Here is a 26,174-nt window from a genome sequence, read left to right as displayed (position 1 = left end):
AGGAGGCATTCCTAGAGGAATACAACGGGGGTAGGGAACGGGGCGTTATCAGTGTCTGCACTACACCCACACACCATGACAAGCAGGACCCGGGGCATATCCAGAGCACAAGATCAAGCGCCCCTAACAACACAGCACCTCAATACCATGGGGTGCAGGGCACGGCGCGATATCAGTGTCTGCACTACACCCTCATACCATGAAATGCAGGATACAGGGGGCCCCTAACAGCACAGCACCTCAATACCATGGGGTGCAGGGCACGGCGCGATATAAGTGTTTGCACTATACCCTCACACCATGAAATGCAGGATACGGGGGGCCCCTAACAGCACAGCACCTCAATACCATAGGGTGCAGGGCACTGCGTGATATCAGTGTCTGCACTACACCCTCACACCATGAAATGCAGGATACGGGGGGCCCCTAATAGCACAGCACCTCAATAGCATGGGGTGCAGGGCACGGCGCGATATCAGTGTCTGCACTACACCAGCACACCATGACATGCAGGATACGGGAGGTCCCTAACAGCACAGCACCTCAATACCATGGGGTGCAGGGCACGGCACAATATCAGTGTCTGCACTACACCCACACACCATGACATGCAGGATACAAGGTGCCCTAATAGCACAGCACCCCAATACCATGGGGTGTAGGGCAAGGGCGATATCAGTGTCTGCACTACACCCACACACCATGACATGCAGTATACGGGGGCACGACCAGCACAGCACCTCAATACAATGGGGTGCAGGGAACGGGGCGTTATCAGTGTCTGCAGTACACCCATAAACCATGACATGCAGGACACGGGGGCCCCTAACAGCACAGAATCTCAATACCATGGAGTGCAGGAAACAGGGCGTTACCAGTGTCTGCACTACACTCACACACCATGACATGCAGGATACGGAGGGGCCGTAACAGCACAGCACCTCAATATCATGGGGTGCAGGGAACGGGCGTTATAAGTGTCTGCACTACACCCACACACCATGACATGCAGGACACGGGAATATCCAGAACACAAGAACAAGCGCCATGGGTGCCAGGAGCCAGGGCATTAAAAAACAGCAGCGGCCCACTCCACGTGCAATCATCTCTTTATCTGCTTTGCAGGGCGAAGACGGCTTTCCAGGCTTCAAGGGGGACTTTGGTGTGAAAGGAGACCGGGTAAGTCCTCGCTGTGTTTATTCTTCTGCACAAGTGACTGCAAGCCCCCGCCCTCTTCTGTGCCACGGCAGACCCCATTAATGGTGACTCTGTTCCAAGCTCCTGTGTTGGACACTGTCCAGCAGTGAAGGGACATCCTGTTCACCTCCCTTCCCCTGAGAGGAGCCTTCCGTCGAGGTGGGAGGGAAGGCTATTAGGGGTATTCAGAGGCAGACTCACCTCAGGCACTGGTGGCACTGCCCAGTGTGGAGGGTGGGATGTACCCAGGGGTGCTGCTGGGTGGCCTTTCCCATCCCTCACCTCTGGCACTGGTGATAGACCCCAGTGAGGAGGAGGCGAGGTACCCAGGAGTGCTTCGGGGGGTACTGCCAGTGAGGAACAAGTGTGGAACACAGGGGTGTTCCGGGGAGGCCTTTACCCCTCCTCACCTCAGGCACTGGTTGTACTGCCAGGTGAGGAGGGGTGAGGTACCCAGGGGTGTTCTGGGGTGGCCTTTTCCATTCCTCACCTTAGGCACTGGTGGTACTGATCATTGAGGAAGGGGGTTAGATACCAAGGGGTGCTCGGGGGGGGGGCTTTCCCATCCCTCACCTCTGGCATAATGCCCAGTGAGGAGGGGGTGTTGTACCCAGGAGTGCTCAGAGGTGTCTTTTTCCATCCCTCACCTCTGGCACTGGTGGCACTGCCCAGTGAGCAGGGAATGAGGTACCCAGTGGTGTTCTTGGGTGCTACCGCTCAGTGAGGAGGATGTAAGGTACCCAGGGTTGCTCCTGGGAGGCCTTTTCCATCCATCTCCTCTGGCACTGGTGGTATTGCCCAGTGAGGTGAGGGCGAGGTACCCAGGGGTTCTCTGTGGTGGCCTTTACCATCCCTCACCTTGGGCACTGGTGGTTCTGCCACTGAGGAGGGGGAGAGGTAACCAAGGATGCTCAGGGTGGCGTTTCCCATCCCTCACCTCTGGCACTGGTGGTACTGCCCAATGAGGAGGGTGTGAGGTACCCAGGGGTGCTCTGGGTCGGAACTGCCCAGCGAGGAGGGAGTGAAGTACCGAGGAGTGCTCATGGGTGGTACTGCCCAGTGAGGAGGGGGTGAGGTACCCATGGGTGCTCCGGAGAGGCCTTTCCCATCCCTCACCTCTGGGACTGGTGGTACCGCCCAGTGAGGAGGGTGGAGGGTGTGGTAACCAGGGGTGCTCCAGGGTGGGCTTTATCATCCCTCAACTTTGGGGGTGGGGTAGTTCATTCGGAATTCCCAGTGCTTGCCTTGAGAGGAGGGGGTGAGAGTGGCACCAGGTGTACTGCTCACGGTAAATAAATGTCTACGCCGCAGTGAGAGGAAATTTGGAAATTCAAAGAATTTGGAGGGGCTGAGAGATGTGAGTGAGATCTGCACAATCGCAACACTCCCCCCAAACTGACCTGGCTGCTTAGATAAGAGCGAATCTCCTTTATCTACTGTGCCACTGAGGTTTTGGGGGGGGGGGCTCGTAACTGTGCCCAAGTAGATCCCGTGCCTGACCACTCTCGGCTATACTTCCCAATACTGGCCAAGAAAAGAACCGCTGGGTCTAGGGTTGGGATATCCTGGTTTAACCCCAATATTGGCCAAGAAGAAAACAACTGGGCTTAGGGTTGGGATATCCTGGTTTAACCCGAAAAAAGGCCAAGAAGAAAACCACTGTGCTTAGGGTTGGGATATCCTGGTTGTACGTTACCCCAATACTGGCCAAGAAAAAAAGCACTGGGTCTAGGGTTGGGATATCCTGGTTGTACCCCAATACTGGCCAAGAAGAGAACAGCTGGGTCTAGGGTCAGGATACCCTGGTTGTACCCCAATACTGGCCAAGAAGAAAACCGCTTTGTCTAGGGTTGGGATATCTTGGTTGTACGGTACCCCAATACTGGCCATGAAGAGAACCGCTGGGTCGAGGGTTGGGATATCCTGGTTGTACCCCAATACTGGCCAAGAAGAAAACCGCTGGGTCCAGGGTTAGGATATCCTGGTTGTACCTCAATACTGGCCAAGAAGAAAACCGCTGGGTCTAGGGTTGGGATATCCTGGTTGCACCTCAGTACTAGCCAAGAAGAAAACCGCAGCATCTATGGGTAGGATATCCTGGTTGTACCCCCAATACTAGACATGAAGAGAACCGCTGGGTCTCGGGTTTGGATATCCTGGTTGTATCCCCCCCCCCTCCTGTCCCCCCAATACTGGCCAAGAAGAGAACCGATGGGCCTAACGTTTGGATATTCTGATTGTACCCCCAAAACTGGCCACAAAGAGAACCGCTGAGACTCGTTGTAGGATATTCAGGTGGTACCACCAATACTAGACATGAAGAGAACTGCTGGCTCTATATTTAGGATATCCTGGTTCTAACCCCAGTACTGACCACAAAGAGAACCGCTGGGTCTTGATTTTGGATATTCTGGATCTACTCTCAAAACTTGACATGAAGAGAACCGTTGGATCTAGGGTTAGGACATTCTAGTTGTACTCATAATACTGGCTAGGAAGAGAACTGCTGGGCCTAGAGCTGGGATAGTCTGTTTGTACCGCCAGTACTGGCCATGAAGAGAACCGCTGGATCTAGGGTTAGGGCATTCTAGTTGTCCTCCTAATGCTGGCCATGAAGAGAACCGCTGGGACTAGGGACAGCGCCCTGGTTGTACCCTAAATACTGGTCATAAAGAGAACCGCTGGGTCTAGGGTTGGGATATTCTGTTTGTAACCGCAATACTGGCCATGAAGAGAACATCTGGGTCTAGGGTCAGGATACCCTGGTTGTACCCTAAATACTGGCCATAAAGAGAACCGCTGGGTCTATGGTTGGGATATTCTGGTTGTTCCCCGATACTGGCCCACAAAGAGAGCCTCTGGATCTAAGATTAGGATATTATGGCAATATCCTCCAATACTGACCGACGAAGAGAACCAATGGGTCTAGGGTCAGGATATCCTGGTTGTACCCCTTAGTACTGGCCACGAAGAGAACTACTGGGTCTTGTGTTGGGATATTCTGGCAATATCCCCCAATACTGACCGACAAAGAGAACCAATGGGTCTAGGGTTAGGATATCCTGGCTGTACCCCCCAGTACTGGCCACAAAGAGAACCGCTGGGTCTATGGTTGGGATATTCTGGTTGTTCCCAGATACTGGCCCACAAAGAGAGCCTCTGGATCTAAGATTAGGATATTCTGTCAATATCCTCCAATACTGACCGACGAAGAGAACCAATGGGTCTAGGGTCAGGATATCTTGGTTGTACCCCTTAGTACTGGCCACGAAGAGAACTACTGGGTCTTGTGTTGGGATATTCTGGCAATATCTCCCAATACTGACCGACAAAGAGAACCAATGGGTCTAGGGTTAGGATATCCTGGCTGTACCCACCAGTACTGGCCACAAAGAGAACCGCTGGGACTAGGGTTAGGATTTTCTGGATGTGTCCCCAATACTAGTCACGAAGAGAACCGCTGATTTTTGGGTAAGGATCTTCAGGTGGTACCCCAATACTAGACATGAAGATAACCGCTAGGTCTATGTTTAAAATATCCTGGTTGCACCCCCGGTCAGCGGAGGTGAATCTAAATCAGTGAAAAAGAAGAGATGTCGCCTTGATGTGAGTGTGAAAACAGGCTACATTCTCCTCCCGGAGATGCCATGGTGCAACATTGAAGCATCCGATATACAAACAAACAATGAACGGCTAATAGGTGGTAAATATATATATTTATATTTGTTTTCATGCAATTAGTGTGTGTCTAGTGCGAATTGATGGGAGTGGTACCAGGGAACTATGTTCTAGAGGCCCTGAAGAAGAGCCAATTAGGGGTATGGCTTGAAACATTTCTACCTTTTAGGAGAACAAATCCATAACAATCTCTCATCCTAAACTCCCCCTTTTTTTAACCATACCGACTAGAGGTAAAAATAAAATAGGGTACACCTACTAGCCAGGTATTTGTAAACTACACCTCAGCACCATACAACCCCCTCTCCCTGTTTTTTAAACACCTTCTTTATAAGTGTGTATAACAAAAAGTTGCTCCCATGTAGTCCGTAGGTCGCAGCACGCCCTGATCCGCAGCGCAACGGAATGGACCCAATGATGAAGCATGCCACCAAGGGATAACCCTAGTGGGTGACAGTTCTACAAGAAAAACCTTTGTTTTTCTTTAGTGGAGAGTTATTTCACAGGACTAAACTAGGTTTCTGTTTTGGAATAAGTTTTGTGTAGAGGAGGTTGAACCCAGTGTATCCTCTTACTCCCCCTTTATTTCTTGATACCCCCCCCCAATACTGACCATGAAGAGAACCGATGGTTCTAGGGTTAGCATATCCTGGTTGTACCCCAATGCTGGCCACAAAGAAAACCACCGGGTCTAGGGGTAGCCTCTTCAAATGAATGCAAGCCCGAACCTTGTTCTTGAACCCCACTTTGTGCCGGACATTCTTTAGAGCTCACTGGAAATGCTGTATCCTTTCCGCGGAACACAGCACCTTGAACTGAATAATCCTACAGTAACCCCACTCCATACCTCAACTTATACCTAAAACTAAATGGTGACAAGACTGAGTTGATTCTCCTTGGTAACCCATCCCTCTTTTAGGCAGATGTTATATGGCCAGCCTGCATGGGCCCCGTCCCTGCCCCTAAGACCCAGATGAAGAGTCTAGGTATCTGGCTGGATCAAGACCTTAGCTTTATGCTCCAGGCACAAAAGATTGCAGCTTCCTGCTACGGCATCCTCAGGATGCTCCATAAAGTGCTTCCACTCCTCCCCTTCCAGGCAAGAAAGCTTATGGTACAGGCACTTATTCTTTCCCGCTTGGATTATGGAAATGCCCTTTACCTCGGAGCTCCGGCCTCAACTTTCACAAAACTTCAAACGGTGCAAAACTCCACAGCGAGGATTCTTGTGGGGATCTCGTACTGGCAATCTGCAAAGCCTGCCTTGAATTCCCTCCACTGGCTCCCTGTTCGGGAGAGAGTTAACTTTAAGGCCATGTGCATCGCCCACAAGATGTTAACAGGGTATGGTCCTGTGATCAACCACTCCATGGTCCAGCCTTATGCGGCAAATTGACGGGTGCCCTCAGACGATTTACATCTGGCCGCTGTTACCAGGCTTAAGAGGGCCTGAAGTGGTGGTCGCCTATTCTCTTACAATGCTGCTAAGCTGTGGAACACCCTCCCCCTCCACCTACGGAGGGAACCCAGCCATTTAGCCTTCTGGAAACTACTGAAGACTTGGCTCTTTCCCTAAGTGTGCTGCGATGTCTTTCTCAGTTATTGCTATAGTGCTGGGATGCCCCTGGGTAGCTACGCGCTTAACAAATGCTGTTTTCATTTCATTTCCTTTCAACTCACTGTAGGGCCCAACGGGGCCAGGTATCCACTAAGCAGTACTTACTGCCCCCACCACCCCATCCCCCCAAAATCCTAATGGCCCAACATTTATTTTACTGGAGACCTGTACACATTGGGCCCAGTTCAAAGAGGTAAAGTTAGACCTAGAGTCTAACTTTACACCTTAAGACTTACTTTACCCCTGAAGTCTAACTTAGAACAAAAGTCTAACTTTATTACTGTTCGGTATTCCCAAAGGTGAGTTACCACTAGTAACTTTAATATTAGTTATGTTACTAGTGTAACTTTACTAGTGGTAAAATTAGTAGTAGAAACTTACCTTTGTGAATACCCAAAAGTAGTAAAGTTAGACTTTTGGTCTAAACTTAGGGCCCGATTCATGAAGGTAAACTTAGACCAAAAGTCTCATTTTAGACCTGAAGTCTAACTTTACTAGTAGTAAAGTTAGACTTAGACTGAGTAGTAAAGTTAGACTTTTGGTCTAAGTTAGACTTTTGGGCTAAACTTGGACCAAAAGTATACCTTTACTTCTAGTGAAGTCAGATTTTAGGTCTAAACTTAGTTTTCAGGTCTAAACTTTGACCTTTAAGTTTATCTTTGTTAATCGAGCCCTTAGACTACATGTTTAAACTTAGACTTCAGGTGTAAAGTTAGATTTTTGGTCTAACCTTTCCTTAATGAATCGTGCCCATTGTTTGGCCCAGAGGGGCCGCTGAATCCTCTAAGCCAAACAAATTCTCCCAACCTGACCTATGAGGTGACTCCTCAGGAATGGCCACCCCCACAAACGTAAGTGGATGAGTGAAGCTACAGGAGGTGGAAAAGGACTTTTAACAGAAATGGGCAAGGATGAGCAAAGCAAGCTTTTTTAATTCAGGCGGGAGAGCTGCACTCTGCCTCTTGAGTCAAGTGTGAGTGAATGGACATGGCTCCCTCTTGTCCATTCCCTGTGGTCGCCATTGCTCTGTGCATGACATTGAGATCCACAAGCACATGCAGCCTGTGTGTGACCACCGTCTATGCTTGTGGTTGACTGGGGCGGCCCTGTTAGAATATACACTTCCTAATCATGACACAGTCTTCCACAGCTAATGTAAAACTAGCTCTGTCTTCTTTCCAACAGGGAGAAGGGGGAGTCCCTGGCTCCAGAGGAGAAGATGGCCCTGAGGGGCCCAAGGGACGGACCGGACCACCTGGCGATCCAGGTCCCCTTGGATTGGTTGGTGAAAAGGTGAGCATGGTACTAAACATGGGAGCAAAGTAGGGTCACATAATGGGTTACAAAAGTGGGGTTAAAGTTCAGCTCTAGGCAGGAACTGAAGAAGGCATGCTGGGTAACTGTGGCACCTTCAGAGTCATGTCTTAGCCATGGGATAAACCGAGGGAGATGAAGGTTTAACATGAGCTTTGTTTCATGCTTTTCCTTCAAGCACTGATGGAAGTGGGTTGCCCTCATCCCTCTAAGCCTATGTGTTTCCATCTGAAGGACAATCGTTATCCCGTGCGGTGATTCTTAGAGGCCTGATGGCGGCAGTGGTCCTTGGTGTTCAGACATTGGCTTCTCTGCAGTCTTGGAATGTTGACATTCTATGGTTCCTGTGCCCTCAGGAGTGTGTGGCACAGGAGGCTAAAGATAAATTCAGGACATCCATGGTGGCAACTGCTCTAGCATCATGGACGGGTGTGATTGCGCTGGTGGTCCAGTGTAGGGGGTTTGAAGGTGATCTCTTGTTATATCTATGGCAACATAGAGTGCTTGAAGTTACATTAACATATCACAATTGGTCATTTTCAGGGTAAGCTTGGAGTCCCCGGACTGCCTGGGTACCCTGGACGGCTTGGCCCCAAGGTGAGTAAGGACATTATATCCATCACTTGTGGGCTCTGTGTGTGCTGTGTAAGGGCAGCCTTTCACCCCTTGCATCAGGACGCTTTCTATTTATTGTGTAAGGGTAGCCACCCAGTTCCTTGTGCCTGCACACTTTCACCATCCCTTGTGTCCATACGCACTCTGTGCTGTGTGAGGAGAGGGTCACCATTCCTTATGTTTGCACATTCTCTGTATGTTGTGAAAGGACAGCCTCACCATCCCTTGTGTTCACACTCTCTCTGTATGTTGTGTAAGGGGAGCCTCATCATTCCTTGTGTTACAAACTCTCTGTACGTTGTGTAAGGGGAACCTCACCATTCCTTATTTTATTAGCTCTGTGTATGTTGTGTAAGGGTAGCCTCACTATTCCTTGTCTTTGCACGCTCTCTGTATGTTGTGTAAGTAGGGTTTCACCATTCCTTGTGTTTGCACTCTCTCTGTTATTGTGTTAGTGGAGCCTACCCATTCCTTGTGCTTGCACACTCTCTGGATGTTGTATAAGCAGAGCCTCACCAGGCTCTGAGTACGTTGTATACGGGGAGAGTCCTCATTCCTTCTGTTTGTGCTCTCTCCTTGTTGTGTGAGGAGAGCTTCTCCTTCCCTTGAGTTTGCACTCTCTCTTTATTTTGTGTAAGGGGAGCCTCCACATCCCTTGGGTTTCCACACTCTCTGTATGTTGTGTAAGGGGAGCCTCCCCGTTCCTTGTCTTTGCACTCTCTCTGTATGTTGTGAAAGGGGAGCCTCGCCATTCCTTGTGTTTGCACTCTCTCTATATGTTGTGTAAGGGGAACCTCCCCATTCCTTGTGTTTGCACGCTCTCTGTATGTTGTGTATGGGGGAACTCACCATTCCTTGTGTTTGCACTCTCTCTATATGTTGTGTAAGGGGAGCCTCCCCATTCCTTGTGTTTGCACGCTCTGTGTATGTTGTGTATGGGGGAACTCACCATTCCTTGTGTTTGCACTCTCTCTGTATGTTGTGTATGGGGAACCTCCTCATTACTTGTGTTTGCACGCTCTCTGTATGTTGTGTATGGGAAACCTCACCATTCTTTGTGTTTGTACTCTCTCTGTATGTTGTGTAAGGGGAACCTCATTATCCCTTGTGTTTGCTCACTCTTTATGTTGTGTAAGGAAAGCCTCACTATCCCTTGTGTTTACACGCTCTCTTTATGTTGTGTAACGGGATCCTCACCATTTATTTTGTTTGCACTCTCTTTGTATGTTGTGAAAGGAGAGCCTCACCATTTTTTGTGCTTGCACGCTCTGTGTATGTTGTGTAAGGGGAGCCTCCACATCCCTTGTGTTTGCACTCACTCTGTATGTTGTGAAAGGAGAGCCTCACCATTTATTGCGTTTGCACGCTCTGTGTATGTTGTGTAAGGGGAGCCTCACTATTCCTTGTGTTTGCACGCTCCCTGTATGTTGTGTAAGCGGAGCCTCACCATTCCTTGTGCAGCCACACTCTCTGTATGTTGTGTAAGGGGAGCCTCACCAATCCTTATATTTGCACTCTCTCTGTATGTTGTGTAAGGGGAGCCTCACCATTCGTTGTGTTTGCACACTCTCTATGTTTTGTAAGGGGAGACTCACTATCCCTTGTGTTTCCACTCTCTCTGTATGTTGTTTAATGGGAGCCTCACCATTTTTAGGTCTCGCTCTCGAGACCTATTGTCGCCGAGATGCCTCTCAAGGGAGACAGACTGGGGCACGCGCAGAGTGTTGTGATTTGTGTCTTGTGTCTGTGAACGCGCTTCACATGACCAGCATTTGCGCGTTGAGTGCTCCTCTCCGGAAGACCTGCTGAGTTAATTATAGGTCCGCAGCGTGGGGCGCCTGTCGGCATGCTGTGATAATGACCTTTTTAGGGTCTGTAACGAACAACAGCCGATCTGTAGTTCATTGCAGGTATCCACTACCGCCTACCTCTACCACTTCAGGCGGCAGCACTAATAAAGCGCTTCCGCCCCGCACAGTTAAACTTCCGGCAACAACAACATCAACCACCTCTTCCGCTCGGCACACTTGACTTCCAGCAATAAGTCCCAACGACTTCCAATCTGTACTGTTCACTTCCGGTGGCATCGTTCACCTCTATTCTGCAGTACCGGACACATTGGCGATCGGCTGCTTTTACTCTCACCCAACGCACCTATTCCGGGCGCCATGCGGCTGTTTCCTGCTCTGTGGATTTCTCATGGCCGCGTAGCTCACCGCATGGGGCAGGGGCCCCGCTCGCGCCTGGACCTGCTGTGGAACTTGCTGACGGCGCTGGTGCGGCACGAGCGCATATAGACAACCTGGGCTCGCGCCGACGAGCTGCGCTTCTATGCCGAGAGGATGAGCATGGGACCGGGTCCGATGGATGGAAGCTGCAGGCTAGTTGGGAGCTAAATGAGTGATTGGTGCACACGCGGGGGCAGGGGATCGTCTGCCGAGCTTGGAGCAGAAAGGCTGAGGCATTTGTAAAAGGCATTTCAATGTGATACATGTGCTTCGGTAAAGTAGATGGTTTAAGAGTGTGGTTATGGCGTCGGGGGTGGGGCGAGTTGCACTCGAGTTCATTAAAGTATATTATATTGGAATCGATGAGCCACACAGTAAAGTCTAAACTTGGGCTCGGTAAAGCTTCATTGACAGGAGAATCAGACCTCGCTAACGTATGGCCCGAGTTGGGTCAAGGAATTTCTGTTGGAAGGTTACTAAGCCACTGACTTTGTTGAGGGGGTGTATTATGACTTGATTCTTGTGGTCTTGTCTATACATTGTATTCATCCTTGATCAGTCTGCTACTGTGCAATGCAAAGGCCTCTCTTGTGCAGTGGCCTCTTTAGTGTGCAATATATGCACTGCCTCTCTGGCAGCATGCAGTGGTTCTGGTACTGTGCAGTCAGTGAATGATAGGTGGAACTAACTGGCGGTGCTGGCTTTGGCTCCAGGCATTGTAGCTATTGCTAGAGTTTGGGGCAGGTAGTCAGTCAATGCTCGGGCTGCACAGATCGCCGATCTCGTTCAGATCCCGCAGCCCTGCAGGTGTCAATGAAGTGGCGACTAGAGGGGGCGGATCCTTTCCGTGCCTCTCGGGTAGAGGATAGTCCCCCGAGTCATTTTTATTTATTTATTTATTTAATGCGTTTTTATATAGCGCGGACTTTACCCGAAGGTGTCAGAGCGCTTCACAATAGGAGCAGTAATGATACATAAGGAGAAAAATTACAAGTGAGCATGTTACAAAATCAAACGTTACGTTCCATGAGGCAATAGTGGCATTTGTGCAAGTATCAGGAGCAAATAAAATACAAGAGGGAGCAAACGATACGTTACAAAAGGAAAAAAGTGACGTGTGCAGGTTACAAGAGCATACAAAGTACACAGAGGTCAATAAATGGCAGACACTCAAAATACTAAAATAAGAGTTACGTTACATGAGGCAGTGGTGGCCGTTGTGCAAGTATCAAAAGCAAACAAAATACAAGAGGTAGCAAACGATACGTTACAAAGGAAAGGAGCCGTCTGCATGTTATACAAGAGTGCAAAGTACAAGTAGAGGTATACTACTGCACTAAATGGCAGACACTCAACACACAAAAACACACTGGGAAGGCACTTCTATAGGCATGGAGAACAGAATTTCCTATACCGGCAGGACTTCCTTCAGAAAATAGAGGGCGTAAATTAAATTTGGAAGTGTCTTTGAAGGAGGAGAGCTTTGAGGTCAGATTTGAAGGCCTGAGAAGAGGTGGTGGTCCGGAGATGAGGCGGAAGTGAGTTCCAGATTCTCACCGCATTGCCTGAAAAGGATCTTTCCTTCTTGAAAGTGGGAGGTTCAAGCAATACATTTTCTGCATTACGTGAAGGTCTGGAGCCTCCGGAGAGTTTCAGTTTATTCACCAGGTAGCGAGGGGAGGAGGAGTGCAAGGCTTTGTGGGTGATACAGGCAGTCTTGTAGATAGATCTTGCCTCTATGGGAAGCCAACGGAGGGTGGATAAAATGGGTGTGATGTGGTCGCTTCTTTTGGCCCCATAAATGAAACGAGCTGCTGAATGGAGAACGGACTTTAGGGGGGACAGGTGGGTTTTGGAGAGGTCAGTAAGAAGAGAATTGCAGTAGTCCAATCTGGAGAGAACCAGCGATTGGACCAGGGTTTTAAGGTCGTGCTCCGGGAAGAAGCGACGAATCCCCCAAAGAAGTCGCAGTTGGTATCGAGCAGACTTTGCAATGGAATCGATGTGGGAGTGTAGATTGAGTTTTTTGTCGAGTATGACACCAAGGGATTTTGCGCTCTCGACAATGATGGGTTTATTGTTCAGTAGATTAGTCTGATCCATCCATGATTGCACTGGGGGAGGAGAAAGTGATGAGGAGAGGAGGAGGAATTCAGTTTTGGAGGGATTCAGGATCAGTTGATGAGCTAACATCCAATTTTGAATGGAGTCGAGAGTAGAGCTTAGGAAGGAGAGATCGTGAGTGGAGGCCACCTTAAGATAGATTTGAGTGTCGTCCGCATATAGATGATAATGGAGCCCGGATTTACTCAGGAGATTTCCCAAAGGTTCTAAATAGAGATTGAATAGTGTTGGTGCAAGTATAGAGCCTTGAGGGACACCTTGGCTGACCGCTAAAGGAGATGAAAGGCTGTTCGCTATTTTGATCATTTGGGATCTATCAGAGAGGAAGGAGGCAAACCATTTGAGCACAGTGCCCTCTATGCCCATTCTCTGTTGAAGAGTGTTAAGGAGAGTGTTGTTATTGACTGTGTCAAAGGCTGCAGAAAGGTCAAGAAGAATTAGAAGACAAGACTCCCCTGAATCGAGTATCCGCAGCGTGTCATCAATCACTAGCAGCAGGGTTGTTTCAGTGCTGCAGTTTTGAATGAAGCCGGACTGGAAAGTGTCAAGAAGATCATTGTCCTTGATATGGCGAGAGAGTTGTTTCGCTACACATTTTTCTGTGATTTTCGCAAGAAAGGGTAGGTTAGTGATGGGACGGTAGTTGTTGAGGTCGTTCGCATTAGCGGTGGGTTTTTTAAGCAGAGGGGTGACCTGACCATTTTTGAAGGAAACAGGAAGGGAGCCTTGACTGAGGGAGAGGTTGACCAGAGTGGTCCAATAGGAAAGAGAATGGGTATAGAAGTCCATGGCAATGGCACTAGGGATGGGGTCAAGAGAGTGGTTAGAGGGCTTTGTATCGAGGATGCATTTAAGGAGGGCGTCATCAGAGATGGGGTCAAAGTTTTGCCAGATGGTGAAGGATTTGCGCTCCTCTGTAGGGGTAGGATGAATGACCTGATCTACAAGTGATTTCACCTTTTTGTCAAAGAATATAGCGAAATCCGCAGCTTTCTTTGTGGAGTCCTCCAATTTGGAGGTTGGGGGAGAGCTATTAGGGTTCTTGAGGAGGTCGAATAGTTTTTTGGGTCTATATTTGGCTGAGTCAAGGAGGGATTTGAAGTGCGACGCTTTTCCAAGGAAAATGTGCTTGTGGTACTTGGATCTTGCTGAACGCAGCATTGCCAAGTTTTCGGTGGAGGGCGCTTGTCTCCATTGTTTCTCAAGGACTCTTAGGTACTTCCTTTCTTCATAGAGGGATTTGTTGAACCAAGGTGATGAGGGAGTGGGTCTTTTCTTTTTGCTTTGGAGAGGAGCGACATTATTGATTTCGACTGCAAGGACTGTAAGGCATTGGGAGGTGAGTTCGTTAACATCTAGGTCCGGGTCAAGCCTTGGAAGTGAAAGCAAGGCAGACTCACAGAGGGTACTGATGTCAATATTTTTAGTGTCACGGAACCAGGAAGTAGCCCTCTTAGGCTGGCCAAGAGTTATAGAGTGTGATAGGTGAAGAGAGAATGGGATGAGGAGGTGGTCAGACCAGTCTACATGAATAGGGGAAGCGATGGTCAGCAAGCCTGCTTTAGAGATAACAAGGTCCAGGGTTGAACCCTTAGAGTGTGTTGTTTCAGTGCAGTGTTGGATAAGATCATTTGCAGAGAGGAAGGTGGCCAGCGCATTCGCATAGGTGTCTTGAGGCGAGCCCCAGTGGACATTGAAGTCACCCACGAAGACCCACCCCTAAACCACACGTCCATATTCACCCAAAATTATTGGCTCACCCAGTGTTTATTAACAATAGTCAAAGTGCATCAGAGTATAGGAACGCTGCGGAAGCCCAAGGACTCACAAAGAGGGTTCAATCTTACGTGGAGAATCCTTGCAGCTTCGGAGAGGTCAGCGGACCTTTTCTACCGTAGCCGGATTAGGGCTCTTTCAAAATAATCAAATTAACCCATCGGTAGTATTGCCACTTGTCACAAAAGAAGCTTACCAACCATATTATGTTGTCACGATTTACAATAACTACAGAGGTACTTAGGGCATATAAATCGGTCCACTTTGTTGTTGGTGTTACTAAAACATCAAAGTGACAAATGTCTATATATGTATAACCATTCGCTTTCTCAAAAGAAGAACAAGCATTTGCAATGCAACAGGTCTCGCATTTACGCGAGTTTGAGCTATCGGCATTGTAAATGACAATGCCTTTTATGTTTTGGTTTTTGAAGCATAAATAAAATGCTTTGTCATTTACAATGCCAATAGCTCAAACTCACGTAAATGCGAGACCTTTGCATTGCAAATGCTTGTTTGTATTACTCACTCTTTGGTATGCTGTGTTAGGGGATCCTCACCATTCCTTGTGTTTGCACTCTCTCTGTATGTTGTGTAAGGGGATCCTCACTATCCCTTGTGTTTACACGCTCTCTGTATGTTGTGTAAGGGGAGACTCTCCATTTCTTGTGTTTCCACGCTCTCCGTATATTGTGTAAGGGGACCCTCACTATCCCTTGTGTTTCCACTCTCTCTGTATGTTGTGTAAGGGGAGCCTCACCATTTCTTGTGTTTGCACACTCTCTGTATGTTGTGTAAGGGGAGCCTCCCCATTCCTTCTGTTTCTACGCTCCCTGTATCTTGTGTAAGAGGAGCTTCACCATTCCTTGTATTTGCACACTCTCTGTATGTTGTGAAAGGGGAGCCTCACGTGTGTTTGTACGCTCATGTATGTTGTGTAAGTGGAGCCTCACCATTCCTTGTGTAAGCACGCTCTCTGTATGTTGTGTAAGGGTCCTCACACCATTCTTTGAGATTGCACAGTCTTTTTAAGTTATGTTAGGGGAGTCTCACCATTCATTGTGCTTGCACGCTCTCTGTATGTTTTGAAAGGGGAGCTTCTCCGTTCCTTGTGTTTGCACGCTCTCTGTTGTTTAAGGGGAGCCTCCACATCCCATGTGTTTGCACACTCTCTGTATGTTGTGCAAGGGGAGCTTCCCCGTTCCTAGTGTTTGCACGCTCTCTGTATGTTGTGTAAGGGGAACCTCCCCATTCCTTGTGTTTTCAAACTCTCTGTATGTTGTGTAAGTAGAACCTCCCCATCCCTTGTGTTTGCACTCTCTCTGTATGTTGCATATGGGGAACCTCCCCATTCCTTGTGTTTGCACTCTGTGTATGTTGTGTAAGTGGAGCCTTGCCATTCTTTGTATTTGTGCGCTCTGTATGTTGTGTAAGGGTAGCCTTACCATTCCATGTGTTTGCACGCTCTCTGTATGTTGTGTAAGTGGGGCCTCACCAATCCTTTTGTTAGCACACTCTCTGTATGTTATGTAAGGGTACCCTCACCATGCCTTGTGTTTGCACTCTCTCTGTATGATGTGTAAGAGGACCCGCACCACTCCTTGTGTTAACATGCTGTCTGTATGTTGTGTAAGGGTACCCTCACCATTCCGTGTGTTTACACGCCCTCTGTATGTTGTGTAAGGGGAGCCTAACCATTCCTTGTGTTTGCACACTCTGTATGTTGTGTAAGGGTAGTCTCACCATTCCTTGTGTTTGCACGCTCTCTGTATGTTGTGTAAGGGTAGTCTCACCATTCCTTGTGTTTGCACGCTCTGTATGTTGTGCAAGGGTACTGTCACGATTCCTTGTGTTTACACGCTCTCTGTATGTTGTGTAAGGGGAGCCTGACCCTTCCTCGTGTTTGCACGCTCTCTGTATGTTGTGTACGGGGAGTCTTGCCATTCTTTGTGTTTGCACTCTCCCTCCCTGTATGTTGTGTAAGTGGAGCTTCCACATCCCTTGTGTTTGCACTCTCTCTGTATGTTGTGTATGGGGAGTCTTGCCATTCTTTGTGTTAGCACTCTCCCTCCCTGTATGTTGTGTAACGGGAGCCTCACCATTCCTTGTGTTTGCACACTCTCTGTATGTTGTGTAAGGGTACGCTCTCTGTATGTTGTGTAAGGGGAGCATCACCATTCCTTTTGTTAGCACGCTCTCTGCATGTTGGTATGGGTACCATCACCATTGCTTGTGTTAGCACGCTCTCTGTATGTTGTGTAAGGGGAGCTTTACCATTCCTTGTGTTTGCACGCTCTCTGTATGTTGTGAAAGGGGAGCCTCACCCTTCCTTGTGTTTGCATTCTCTCTGTATGTTGTGTAAGAGGAGCCTCACCATTCCTTGTGTTTCCACGCTCTGTGTATGTTGTGTAAGGGGAGCCTCATCATTCCTTTTGTTAGCACGCTCTCTGTGTTTTGTGTAAGTGGAGCCTCACTATTCCTTGTGTTTGCACGCTCTCTGTATGTTGTAAAAGGGGAGCCTCTCCCTTCCTGGTGATGGCATTCTCTCTGTATGTTATGTAAGGGGAGCCTCACTATCCCTTGTGTTTGCACGCTCTCTGTATGTTGTGTAAGTGGAACTTCACCATTCCTTTTGTTTGCACGCTCTATGTGTGTTGTGTAAGGGGAACTGTACCATCCCTTGTGTTTGCATGCTCTCTGTATGTTGTGTAAGGGGTGCCTTGCCATTCTTTGTGTTTACACACCCTCTGTATGTTGGGTAAGGGGAGCCTCACCATCCCTTGTGTTTGCACTCTTTCTGTATGTTGTGTAAGGGGATCCTCCCATTCCTTGTGTTTCCAAACTCTCTGTATGTTGTGTATGGAGAAACTCCCCATCCCTTGTGTTTGCACTCTCTCTGTATGTTGCGTATGGGGAACCTCCCCATTCCTTGTGTTTGCATTCTGTGTATGTTGTGTAAGTGGAGCCTTGCCATTCTTTGTATTTGTGTGCTCTGTATGTTGTGTAAGGGTAGCCTCACCATTCCATGTGTTTGCACGCTCTCTGTATGTTGTGTAAGTGGGGCCTCACCATTCCTTTTGTTAGCACACTCTCTGTATGTTGTGCAAGGGTACCCTCACCATGCCTTGTGTTTGCAGTCTCTCTGTATCATGTGTAAGAGGACCCGCACCACTCCTTGTGTTAACAAGCTGTCTGTATGTTGTGTAAGGGTACCCTCACCATTCCTTGTGTTTACACACCCTCTGTATGTTGTGTAAGGGGAACCTCACCATTCCTTGTGTTTGCACACTCTGTATGTTGTGTAAGGGTAGTCTCACCATTCCTTGGGTTTGCACGCTCTCTGTATGTTGTGTAAGGGTACAGTCACCATTCATTGTGTTTACACGCTCTCTGTATGTTGTGTAAGGGGAGCCTCACTATTCCCTTTGTTAACACGCTCTCTGCATGTTGGTAAGGGTACCCTCACCATTCCTTGTGTTTGCACGCTCTCTGTATGTTGTGTAAGGGGAGCCTCACCCTTCCTTGTGTTTGCACGCTCTCTGTATGTTGTGTAAAGGGAGCCTCACCATTCCTTGTGTTTGCATGCTCTCTGTATGTTGTGAAAGGGGAGCCTCACCCTTCCTTGTGTTTCCATTCTGTCTGTATGTTCTGTAAGGGGAGCCTCAACATTCTTTGTGTTTGCACGCTCTGTGTATGTTGTGTAAGGGGAGCCTCATCATTCCTTTGGTTAGCACGCTCTCTGTATTTTGTGTAAGTGGAGCCTCACCATTCCTTGTGTTTGCACGCTCTCCGTATGTTGTGAAAGGGGAGCCTCACCCTTCCTTGTGTTTGCATTCTCTCTGTATGTTGTGTAAGGGGAGCCTCACTATCCGTTGTGTTCGCACGCTCTATATGTTGTGTAAGCGAAGCCTCACTATCCCTTGTGTTTGCACGCTCTCTGTATTTTGTGTAAGGGGAACCTCACCATTCCTTCTGTTTGCACGCTCTGTGTCTGTTGTGTAAGGGGAGCCTCGTCATTCTTTGTGTTTGCACTCTCCCTCCCTGTATGTTGTGTAAGTGGAGCTTCCACATCCCTTGTGTTTGCACTCTCTCTGTATGTTGTGTATGGGGAGTCTTGCCATTCTTTGTGTTTGCACTCTCCCTCCCTGTATGTTGTGTAACGGGAGCCTCACCATTCCTTGTGTTTGCACACTCTCTGTATGTTGTGTAAGGGTACGCTGTCTGTATGTTGTGTAAGGGGAGCATCACCATTCCTTTTGTTAGCACGCTCTGTGTATGTTGTGTAAGGGGAGCCTCATCATTCATTTTGTTAGCACGCTCTCTGTGTTTTGTGTAAGTGGAGCCTCACTATTTCTTGTGTTTGCACGCTCTCTGTATGTTGTAAAAGGGGAGCCTCTCCCTTCCTGGTGATGGCATTCGCTCTGTATGTTGTGTAAGGGGAGCCTCACTATCCGTTGTGTTCGCATGCTCTATATGTTGTGTAAGGGGAGCCTCACTATCCCTTGTGTTTGCACGCTCTCTGTATGTTGTGTAAGTGGAACTTCACCATTCCTTTTGTTTGCACGCTCTATGTGTGTTGTGTAAGGGGAACTGTACCATCCCTTGTGTTTGCATGCTCTCTGTATGTTGTGTAAGGGGTGCCTTGCCATTATTTGTGTTTACATACCCTCTGTATGTTGGGTAAGGGGAGCCTCACCATCCCTTGTGTTTGCACTCTTTCTGTATGTTGTGTAAGGGTATCCTCCCATTCCTTGTGTTTCCAAACTCTCTGTATGTTGTGTATGGAGAAACTCCTCATCCCTTGTGTTTGCACTCTCTCTGTATGTTGCGTGTGGGGAACCTCCCCATTCCTTGTGTTTGCATTCTGTGTATGTTTTGTAAGTGGAGCCTTGCCATTCTTTGTATTTGTGTGCTCTGTATGTTGTGTAAGGGTAGCCTCACCATTCCATGTGTTTACACACCCTCTGTATGTTGTGTAAGGGGAACCTCACCATTCCTTGTGTTTGCACACTCTGTATGTTGTGTAAGGGTACCCTCACCATGCCTTGTGTTTGCACTCTCTCTGTATCATGTGTAAGAGGACCCGCACCACTCCTTGTGTTAACAAGCTGTCTGTATGTTGTGTAAGGGTACCCTCACCATTCCTTGTGTTTACACACCCTCTGTATGTTGTGTAAGGGGAACCTCACCATTCCTTGTGTTTGCACACTCTGTATGTTGTGTAAGGGTAGTCTCACCATTCCTTGGGTTTGCACGCTCTCTGTATGTTGTGTAAGGGTACAGTCACCATTCATTGTGTTTACACGCTCTCTGTATGTTGTGTAAGGGGAGCCTCACTATTCCCTTTGTTAACACGCTCTCTGCATGTTGGTAAGGGTACCCTCACCATTCCTTGTGTTTGCACGCTCTCTGTATGTTGTGTAAGGGGAGCCTCACCCTTCCTTGTGTTTGCATGCTCTCTGTATGTTGTGTAAAGGGAGCCTCACCATTCCTTGTGTTTGCATGCTCTCTGTATGTTGTGAAAGGGGAGCCTCACCCTTCCTTGTGTTTGCATTCTGTCTGTATGTTCTGTAAGGGGAGCCTCACCATTCTTTGTGTTTGCACGCTCTGTGTATGTTGTGTAAGGGGAGCCTCATCATTCCTTTGGTTAGCACGCTCTCTGTATTTTGTGTAAGTGGAGCCTCACCATTCCTTGTGTTTGCACGCTCTCCGTATGTTGTGAAAGGGGAGCCTCACCCTTCCTTGTGTTTGCATTCTCTCTGTATGTTGTGTAAGGGGAGCCTCACTATCCGTTGTGTTCGCACGCTCTATATGTTGTGTAAGCGAAGCCTCACTATCCCTTGTGTTTGCACGCTCTCTGTATTTTGTGTAAGGGGAACCTCACCATTCCTTCTGTTTGCACGCTCTGTGTCTGTTGTGTAAGGGGAGCCTCGTCATTCCTTTTGTTAGCTTGTTCTCTGTATTTTGTGTAAGTGGAACCTCACCAATTTTGTTAGTACGCTCTCTGTATGTTGTGTAAGGGGAGCCTTGCCATTCTTTGTGTTTGCACTCTCTCTGTATGTTGTGTACGGGGAGTCTTGCCATTCTTTGTGTTTGCACTCTCCCTCCCTGTATGTTGTGTAAGTGGGGCTTCCACGTCCCTTGTGTTTGCACTCTCTCTGTATGTTGTGTATGGGGAGTCTTGCCATTCTTTGTGTTTGCACTCTCCCTCCCTGTATGTTGTGTAACGGGAGCCTCATCATTCCTTGTGTTTGCACACTCTCTGTATGTTGTGTAAGGGTACGCTCTCTGTATGTTGTGTAAGGGGAGCATCACCATTCCTTTTGTTAGCACGCTCTCTGCATGTTGGTATGGGTACCATCACCATTGCTTGTGTTAGCACGCTCTCTGTATGTTGTGTAATTGGAGCTTTACCATTCCTTGTGTTTGCACGCTCTCTGTATGTTGTGAAAGGGGAGCCTCACCCTTCCTTGTGTTTGCATTCTCTCTGTATGTTGTGTAAGGGGAGCCTCACCATTCCTTGTGTTTCCACGCTCTGTGTATGTTGTGTAAGGGGAGCCTCATCATTCCTTTTGTTAGCACGCTCTCTGTGTTTTGTGTAAGTGGAGCCTCACTATTCCTTGTGTTTGCACGCTCTCTGTGTGTTGTAAAAGGGGAGCCTCTCCCTTCCTGGTGATGGCATTCTCTCTGTATGTTGTGTAAGGGGAGCCTCACTATCCGTTGTGTTCGCATGCTCTATATGTTGTGTAAGGGGAGCCTCACTATCCCTTGTGTTTGCACGCTCTCTGTATGTTGTGTAAGTGGAACTTCACCATTCCTTTTGTTTGCACGCTCTATGTGTGTTGTGTAAGGGGAACTGTACCATCCCTTGTGTTTGCATGCTCTCTGTATGTTGTGTAAGGGGTGCCTTGCCATTCTTTGTGTTTACACACCCTCTGTATGTTGGGTAAGGGGAGCCTCACCATCCCTTGTGTTTGCACTCTTTCTGTATGTTGTGTTAGGGGATCCTCCCATTCCTTGTGTTTCCAAACTCTCTGTATGTTGTGTATGGAGAAACTCCCCATCCCTTGTGTTTGCACTCTCTCTGTATGTTGCGTATGGGGAACCTCCCCATTCCTTGTGTTTGCATTCTGTGTATGTTGTGTAAGTGGAGCCTTGCCATTCTTTGTATTTGTGTGCTCTGTATGTTGTGTAAGGGTAGCCTCACCATTCCATGTGTTTGCACGCTCTCTGTATGTTGTGTAGGTGGGGCCTCACCATTCCTTTTGTTAGCACACTCTCTGTATGTTGTGTAAGGGTACCCTCACCATGCCTTGTGTTTGCACTCTCTCTGTATCATGTGTAAGAGGACCCGCACCACTCCTTGTGTTAACAAGCTGTCTGTATGTTGTGTAAGGGTACCCTCACCATTCCTTGTGTTTACACACCCTCTGTATGTTGTGTAAGGGGAACCTCACCATTCCTTGTGTTTGCACACTCTGTATGTTGTGTAAGGGTAGTCTCACAATTCCTTGTGTTTGCACGCTCTCTGTATGTTGTGTAAGGGTACAGTCACCATTCATTGTGTTTACATGCTCTCTGTATGTTGTGTAAGGGGAGCCTCACTATTCCCTTTGTTAACACGCTCTCTGCATGTTGGTAAGGGTACCCTCACCATTCCTTGTGTTTGCACGCTCTCTGTATGTTGTGTAAGGGGAGCCTCACCCTTCCTTGTGTTTGCACGCTCTCTGTCTGTTGTGTAAAGGGAGCCTCACCATTCCTTGTGTTTGCATGCTCTCTGTATGTTGTGAAAGGGGAGCCTCACCCTTCCTTGTGTTTGCATTCTGTCTGTATGTTCTGTAAGGGGAGCCTCACCATTCTTTGTGTTTGCACGCTCTGTGTATGTTGTGTAAGGGGAGCCTCATCATTCCTTTGGTTAGCACGCTCTCTGTATTTTGTGTAAGTGGAGCCTCACCATTCCTTGTGTTTGCACGCTCTCCGTATGTTGTGAAAGGGGAGCCTCACCCTTCCTTGTGTTTGCATTCTCTCTGTATGTTGTGTAAGGGGAGCCTCACTATCCGTTGTGTTCGCACGCTCTATATGTTGTGTAAGCGAAGCCTCACTATCCCTTGTGTTTGCACGCTCTCTGTATTTTGTGTAAGGGGAACCTCACCTTTCCTTCTGTTTGCACGCTCTGTGTCTGTTGTGTAAGGGGAGCTTCGTCATTCCTTTTGTTAGCTTGTTCTCTGTAGTTTGTGTAAGTGGAACCTCACCAATTTTGTTAGCACGCTCTCTGTATGTTGTGTAAGTGGAGCCTCAACATTCCTTTTGTTTGTACGCTCTCTGTATGTTGTGTAAGGGGAACTTCCCCATTCCTTGTATTAGCACGCTCTCTGTATGTTGTGTAAGGGTACCCTCACCATTCCTTTTGTTTGCATGCTCTCTGTATGTTGTGTAAGGGAAGCCTTGCCATTCCTTTTGTTTGCACGCTCTCTGTATGTTGTGTAAGGGGAACTTCCCCATCCCTTTTGTTTGCATGCTCTTTGTATGTTGTGTAAGGGGAGCCTTGCCATTCTTTGTGTTTGCACACCCTCTGTATGTTGTGTAAGGGGGGCCTCACCATCCCTTGTGTTTGCACTCTTTCTGTATGTTGTGTAAGGGGTACTTCCCCATTGCTTGTGTTTGCAAACTCTCTATATGTTGTGTAAGGAGAACCTCCCCATCCCTTGTGTTTGCACTCTCTCTGTATGTTGCGTATGGGGAACCTCCCCATTCCTTGTGTTTGCACTCTCTGTATGTTGTGTAAGTAGAGCCTTGCCATTCTTTGTATTTGTGCGCTCTGTATGTTGTGTTTGGGTAGCCTCACCATTCCATGTGTTTGCACGCTCTCTGTATGTTGTGTAAGTGGGGCCTCAACATTCCTTTTGTTAGCACACTCTCTGTATGTTGTGTAAGGGTACCCTCACCATGCCTTGTGTTTACACTCTCTCTGTATGTTGTGTAAGGGACGGCACCACTCCTTGTGTTAACACGCTGTCTGTATGTTGTGTAAGGGTACCCTCACCATTCCTTGTGTTTACACGCCCTTTGTATGTTGTGTAAGGGGAGCCTAACCATTCCTTGTGTGTGCTCACTCTCTGTATGTTGCGTAAGGGCAGTCTCACCATTCCTTGTGTTTGCACGCTCTCTGTATGTTGTGTAAGGGTACAGTCACCATTCCTTGTGTTTACACGCTCTCTGTATGTTGTGTAAGGGGATCCTCACTATTCCTTTAGTTAACACGCTCTCTTCATGTTGGTAAGCGTACCCTCACCATTCCTTGTGTTTGCACGCTCTCTGTATGTTGTGAAAGGGGAGCCTCACCCTTTCTTGTGTTTGCATTCTCTCTGTATGTTGTGTAAGGGGAGCCTCACTATCTGTGGTGTTTGCACGCTCTGTATGTTGTGTAAGGGGAGCCTCACTATCCCTTGTGTTTGCACACTCTCTGTTGTGTAAGGGGAACTTCACCATTCCTTGTGTTTGCACGCTCTCTGTATGTTGTGTAAGGGGAGCCTTGCCATTCTTTGTGGTTGCACTCTCCCTCCCTGTATGTTGTGTAAGGGGAGCTTCCACATCCCTTGTGTTTGCACTCTCTCTGTATGTTGTGCATGGGGAGCCTTGCGATTCTTTGGGTTTGCACTCTCCCTCCCTGTATGTTGTGTAACGGGAGCCTCACCGTTCCTTGTGTTTGCACACTCTCTGTATGTTGTGTAAGGGTAGCCTCACCATTACTTGTGTTTGCACGCTCTCTGTATGTTGTGTAAGGGAAGCCTCACCATTCCTATTGCTAGCACGCTCTCTGCATGTTGGTATGGGTACCATCACCATTCCTTGTGTTAGCGCACTCTCTGTATGTTGTGTAAGGGGAGCCTCACCATTCCTTGTGTTTGCACGCTCTCTGTATGTTGTGAAAGGGGAGCCTCACCCTTCCTTGTGTTTGCATTTTCTCTGTATTTTGTGTAATGGGAGCCTCACTATCCGTTGTGTTCGCACGCTGTTGTGTATGGGGAGGCTCACTATCCCTTGTGTTTGCATGCTCTCTGTATGTTGTGTAAGTGGAGCTTCACCATCCCTTTTGTTAGCACGCTCTCTGTATGTTGTGTAAGGGAAGCCTCGCCATTCCTTTTGTTTGTACGCTGTCTGTATGTTGTGTAAGGGGAACTTCCTCATTCCGTTTGTTTGCATGCTCTCTTTTTTGTGTGTAAGGAGAGTCTCCCCATTCCTTGTGTTTGCACGCTCTCTGTATGTTGTGTAAGGGAAGCCTCTCCATTCCTTGTGTTTGCACACTCTCTGTATGTTGTATAAGGGGAGCCTCACCATGTAAATGTAAATGTATGTGTCTTGTAAAGCGCACTGCTGCCCTGAGGTGTCGTGGCGCTGTAGACCGCTGGGGAACCCGCCCTGGCTATCCCTGTGAGATGGTCCCTCCAGGGTATCTCCAAGGTGAAACCAGGCATCCCTGGCGAATGTGGGGGGCCGTTGTGGAGATGAGGCAAGCTAATACCCAGAGTTGCCGAGTGTGATCCCTGGTTAGAGTAGGCACCGAAGCAAGAATTATCGAGTCCGCTGGCCCTGGTCCACGACCCTGCCGCGTCGGGAATTGAACCCTGGTCCCGGGCCGTCCTCTGCTTCCGGGTCTGCTGCCTCTGACCAGTGAGCCACACCACTCCACACTTTGTGTTTGCGCACTCTCCTTATGTTGTGTAAGGGGAACCTCCCCATTCTTTGTGTTTGCACTCTCTCTGTATGTTGTGTAAGGGGAGCCTCGCCATTACTTGTGTTTGCACGCTCTCTGTATGTTGTGTAAAGGGAACCTCCCTATTCTTTGTGTTTGCACGCTCTCTGTATGTTGTGTAAAGGGAACCTCCCTATTCTTTGTGTTTGGATGCTCTCTGTATGTTGTGTCAGGGGAGTCTCACCATCCTTTGTGTTTGCACGCTCTGTATGTTGTGTAAGGGGAGCCTTGCCATTCTTTGTTTTTGCACTCTCCCTGTATGTTGTGTAAGGGGAGCTTCCACATCCCTTGTGCTTGCACACTCTCTGTATGTTGTGTATGGGGAGCCTCACCACTGCTGGGCCTGCACACTTTGTCTATGTTGTGTAAAGGGATTGTGCTCACTTGTGTTTAGAAAGAGGAGACCCCCTCACACATGGTTTGTGTCCGCGCACTCCCTGTGTTGAGTTTCTTTGGAATGTTCCATCAGTGACCCTCTTCTTCTTCCTTTTAAGGGTTCACTTGGTTTCCCAGGATTCCCTGGGACGAATGGCGAGAAAGGTGCAAGGGTAAGTTTATCCTTATATACCTTGTGAGGTGTTATGTTGGGTTTAGCGGTGTTTTGTTGCTACCATTGTAGTGTTTATAGCAGGATTGAGCTGTAGAGGCAAAACCTAGTAGGGGCTGGGGTTAGAGTTAGTGATGAGGGTTTAACAGAAACCTCTGCAGGGAAAGTAAAAAGGGTTGGACCGGGTCAGATGTCATCAAGACTAGACTTGGACTCCAAGGCGGTCCAACACATGGAAACCTATAGGTGCAAGTAGAACATTCAGTGTTCTGAAGATTCTGATGATGCTCACAGGGAACCTTTGATGTCCAGGGACAACCTGCA

The 26,174-nt window shown here is 48.2% G+C and overlaps 1 protein-coding gene across 8 annotated transcripts in view; it reads left to right on the top strand.

The window, feature by feature from the left end:
* COL11A2 (collagen type XI alpha 2 chain) overlaps window positions 1-26,174 on the top strand; it is a 348,341-nt gene that overhangs the window by 199,764 nt on the left and 122,403 nt on the right. For all 8 annotated transcript variants that reach the window (XM_085619742.1, XM_085619662.1, XM_085619350.1 and 5 more), the window contains 4 exons: window positions 1,126-1,179; window positions 7,679-7,786; window positions 8,351-8,404; window positions 25,798-25,851. In XM_085619742.1, the coding sequence (XP_085475868.1) occupies window positions 1,126-1,179; window positions 7,679-7,786; window positions 8,351-8,404; window positions 25,798-25,851 (270 nt within the window). The remainder of the gene's footprint in view (window positions 1-1,125; window positions 1,180-7,678; window positions 7,787-8,350; window positions 8,405-25,797; window positions 25,852-26,174) is intronic.

The sequence above is a fragment of the Triturus cristatus genome, chromosome 1_1, assembly GCF_964204655.1.
Source record: "Triturus cristatus chromosome 1_1, aTriCri1.1, whole genome shotgun sequence".
NCBI lineage: Eukaryota > Metazoa > Chordata > Amphibia > Caudata > Salamandridae > Triturus > Triturus cristatus.
The sequence above is the reverse complement of the archived record's forward strand: the minus strand, read 5'-3'. Positions and strand labels throughout refer to the sequence as shown.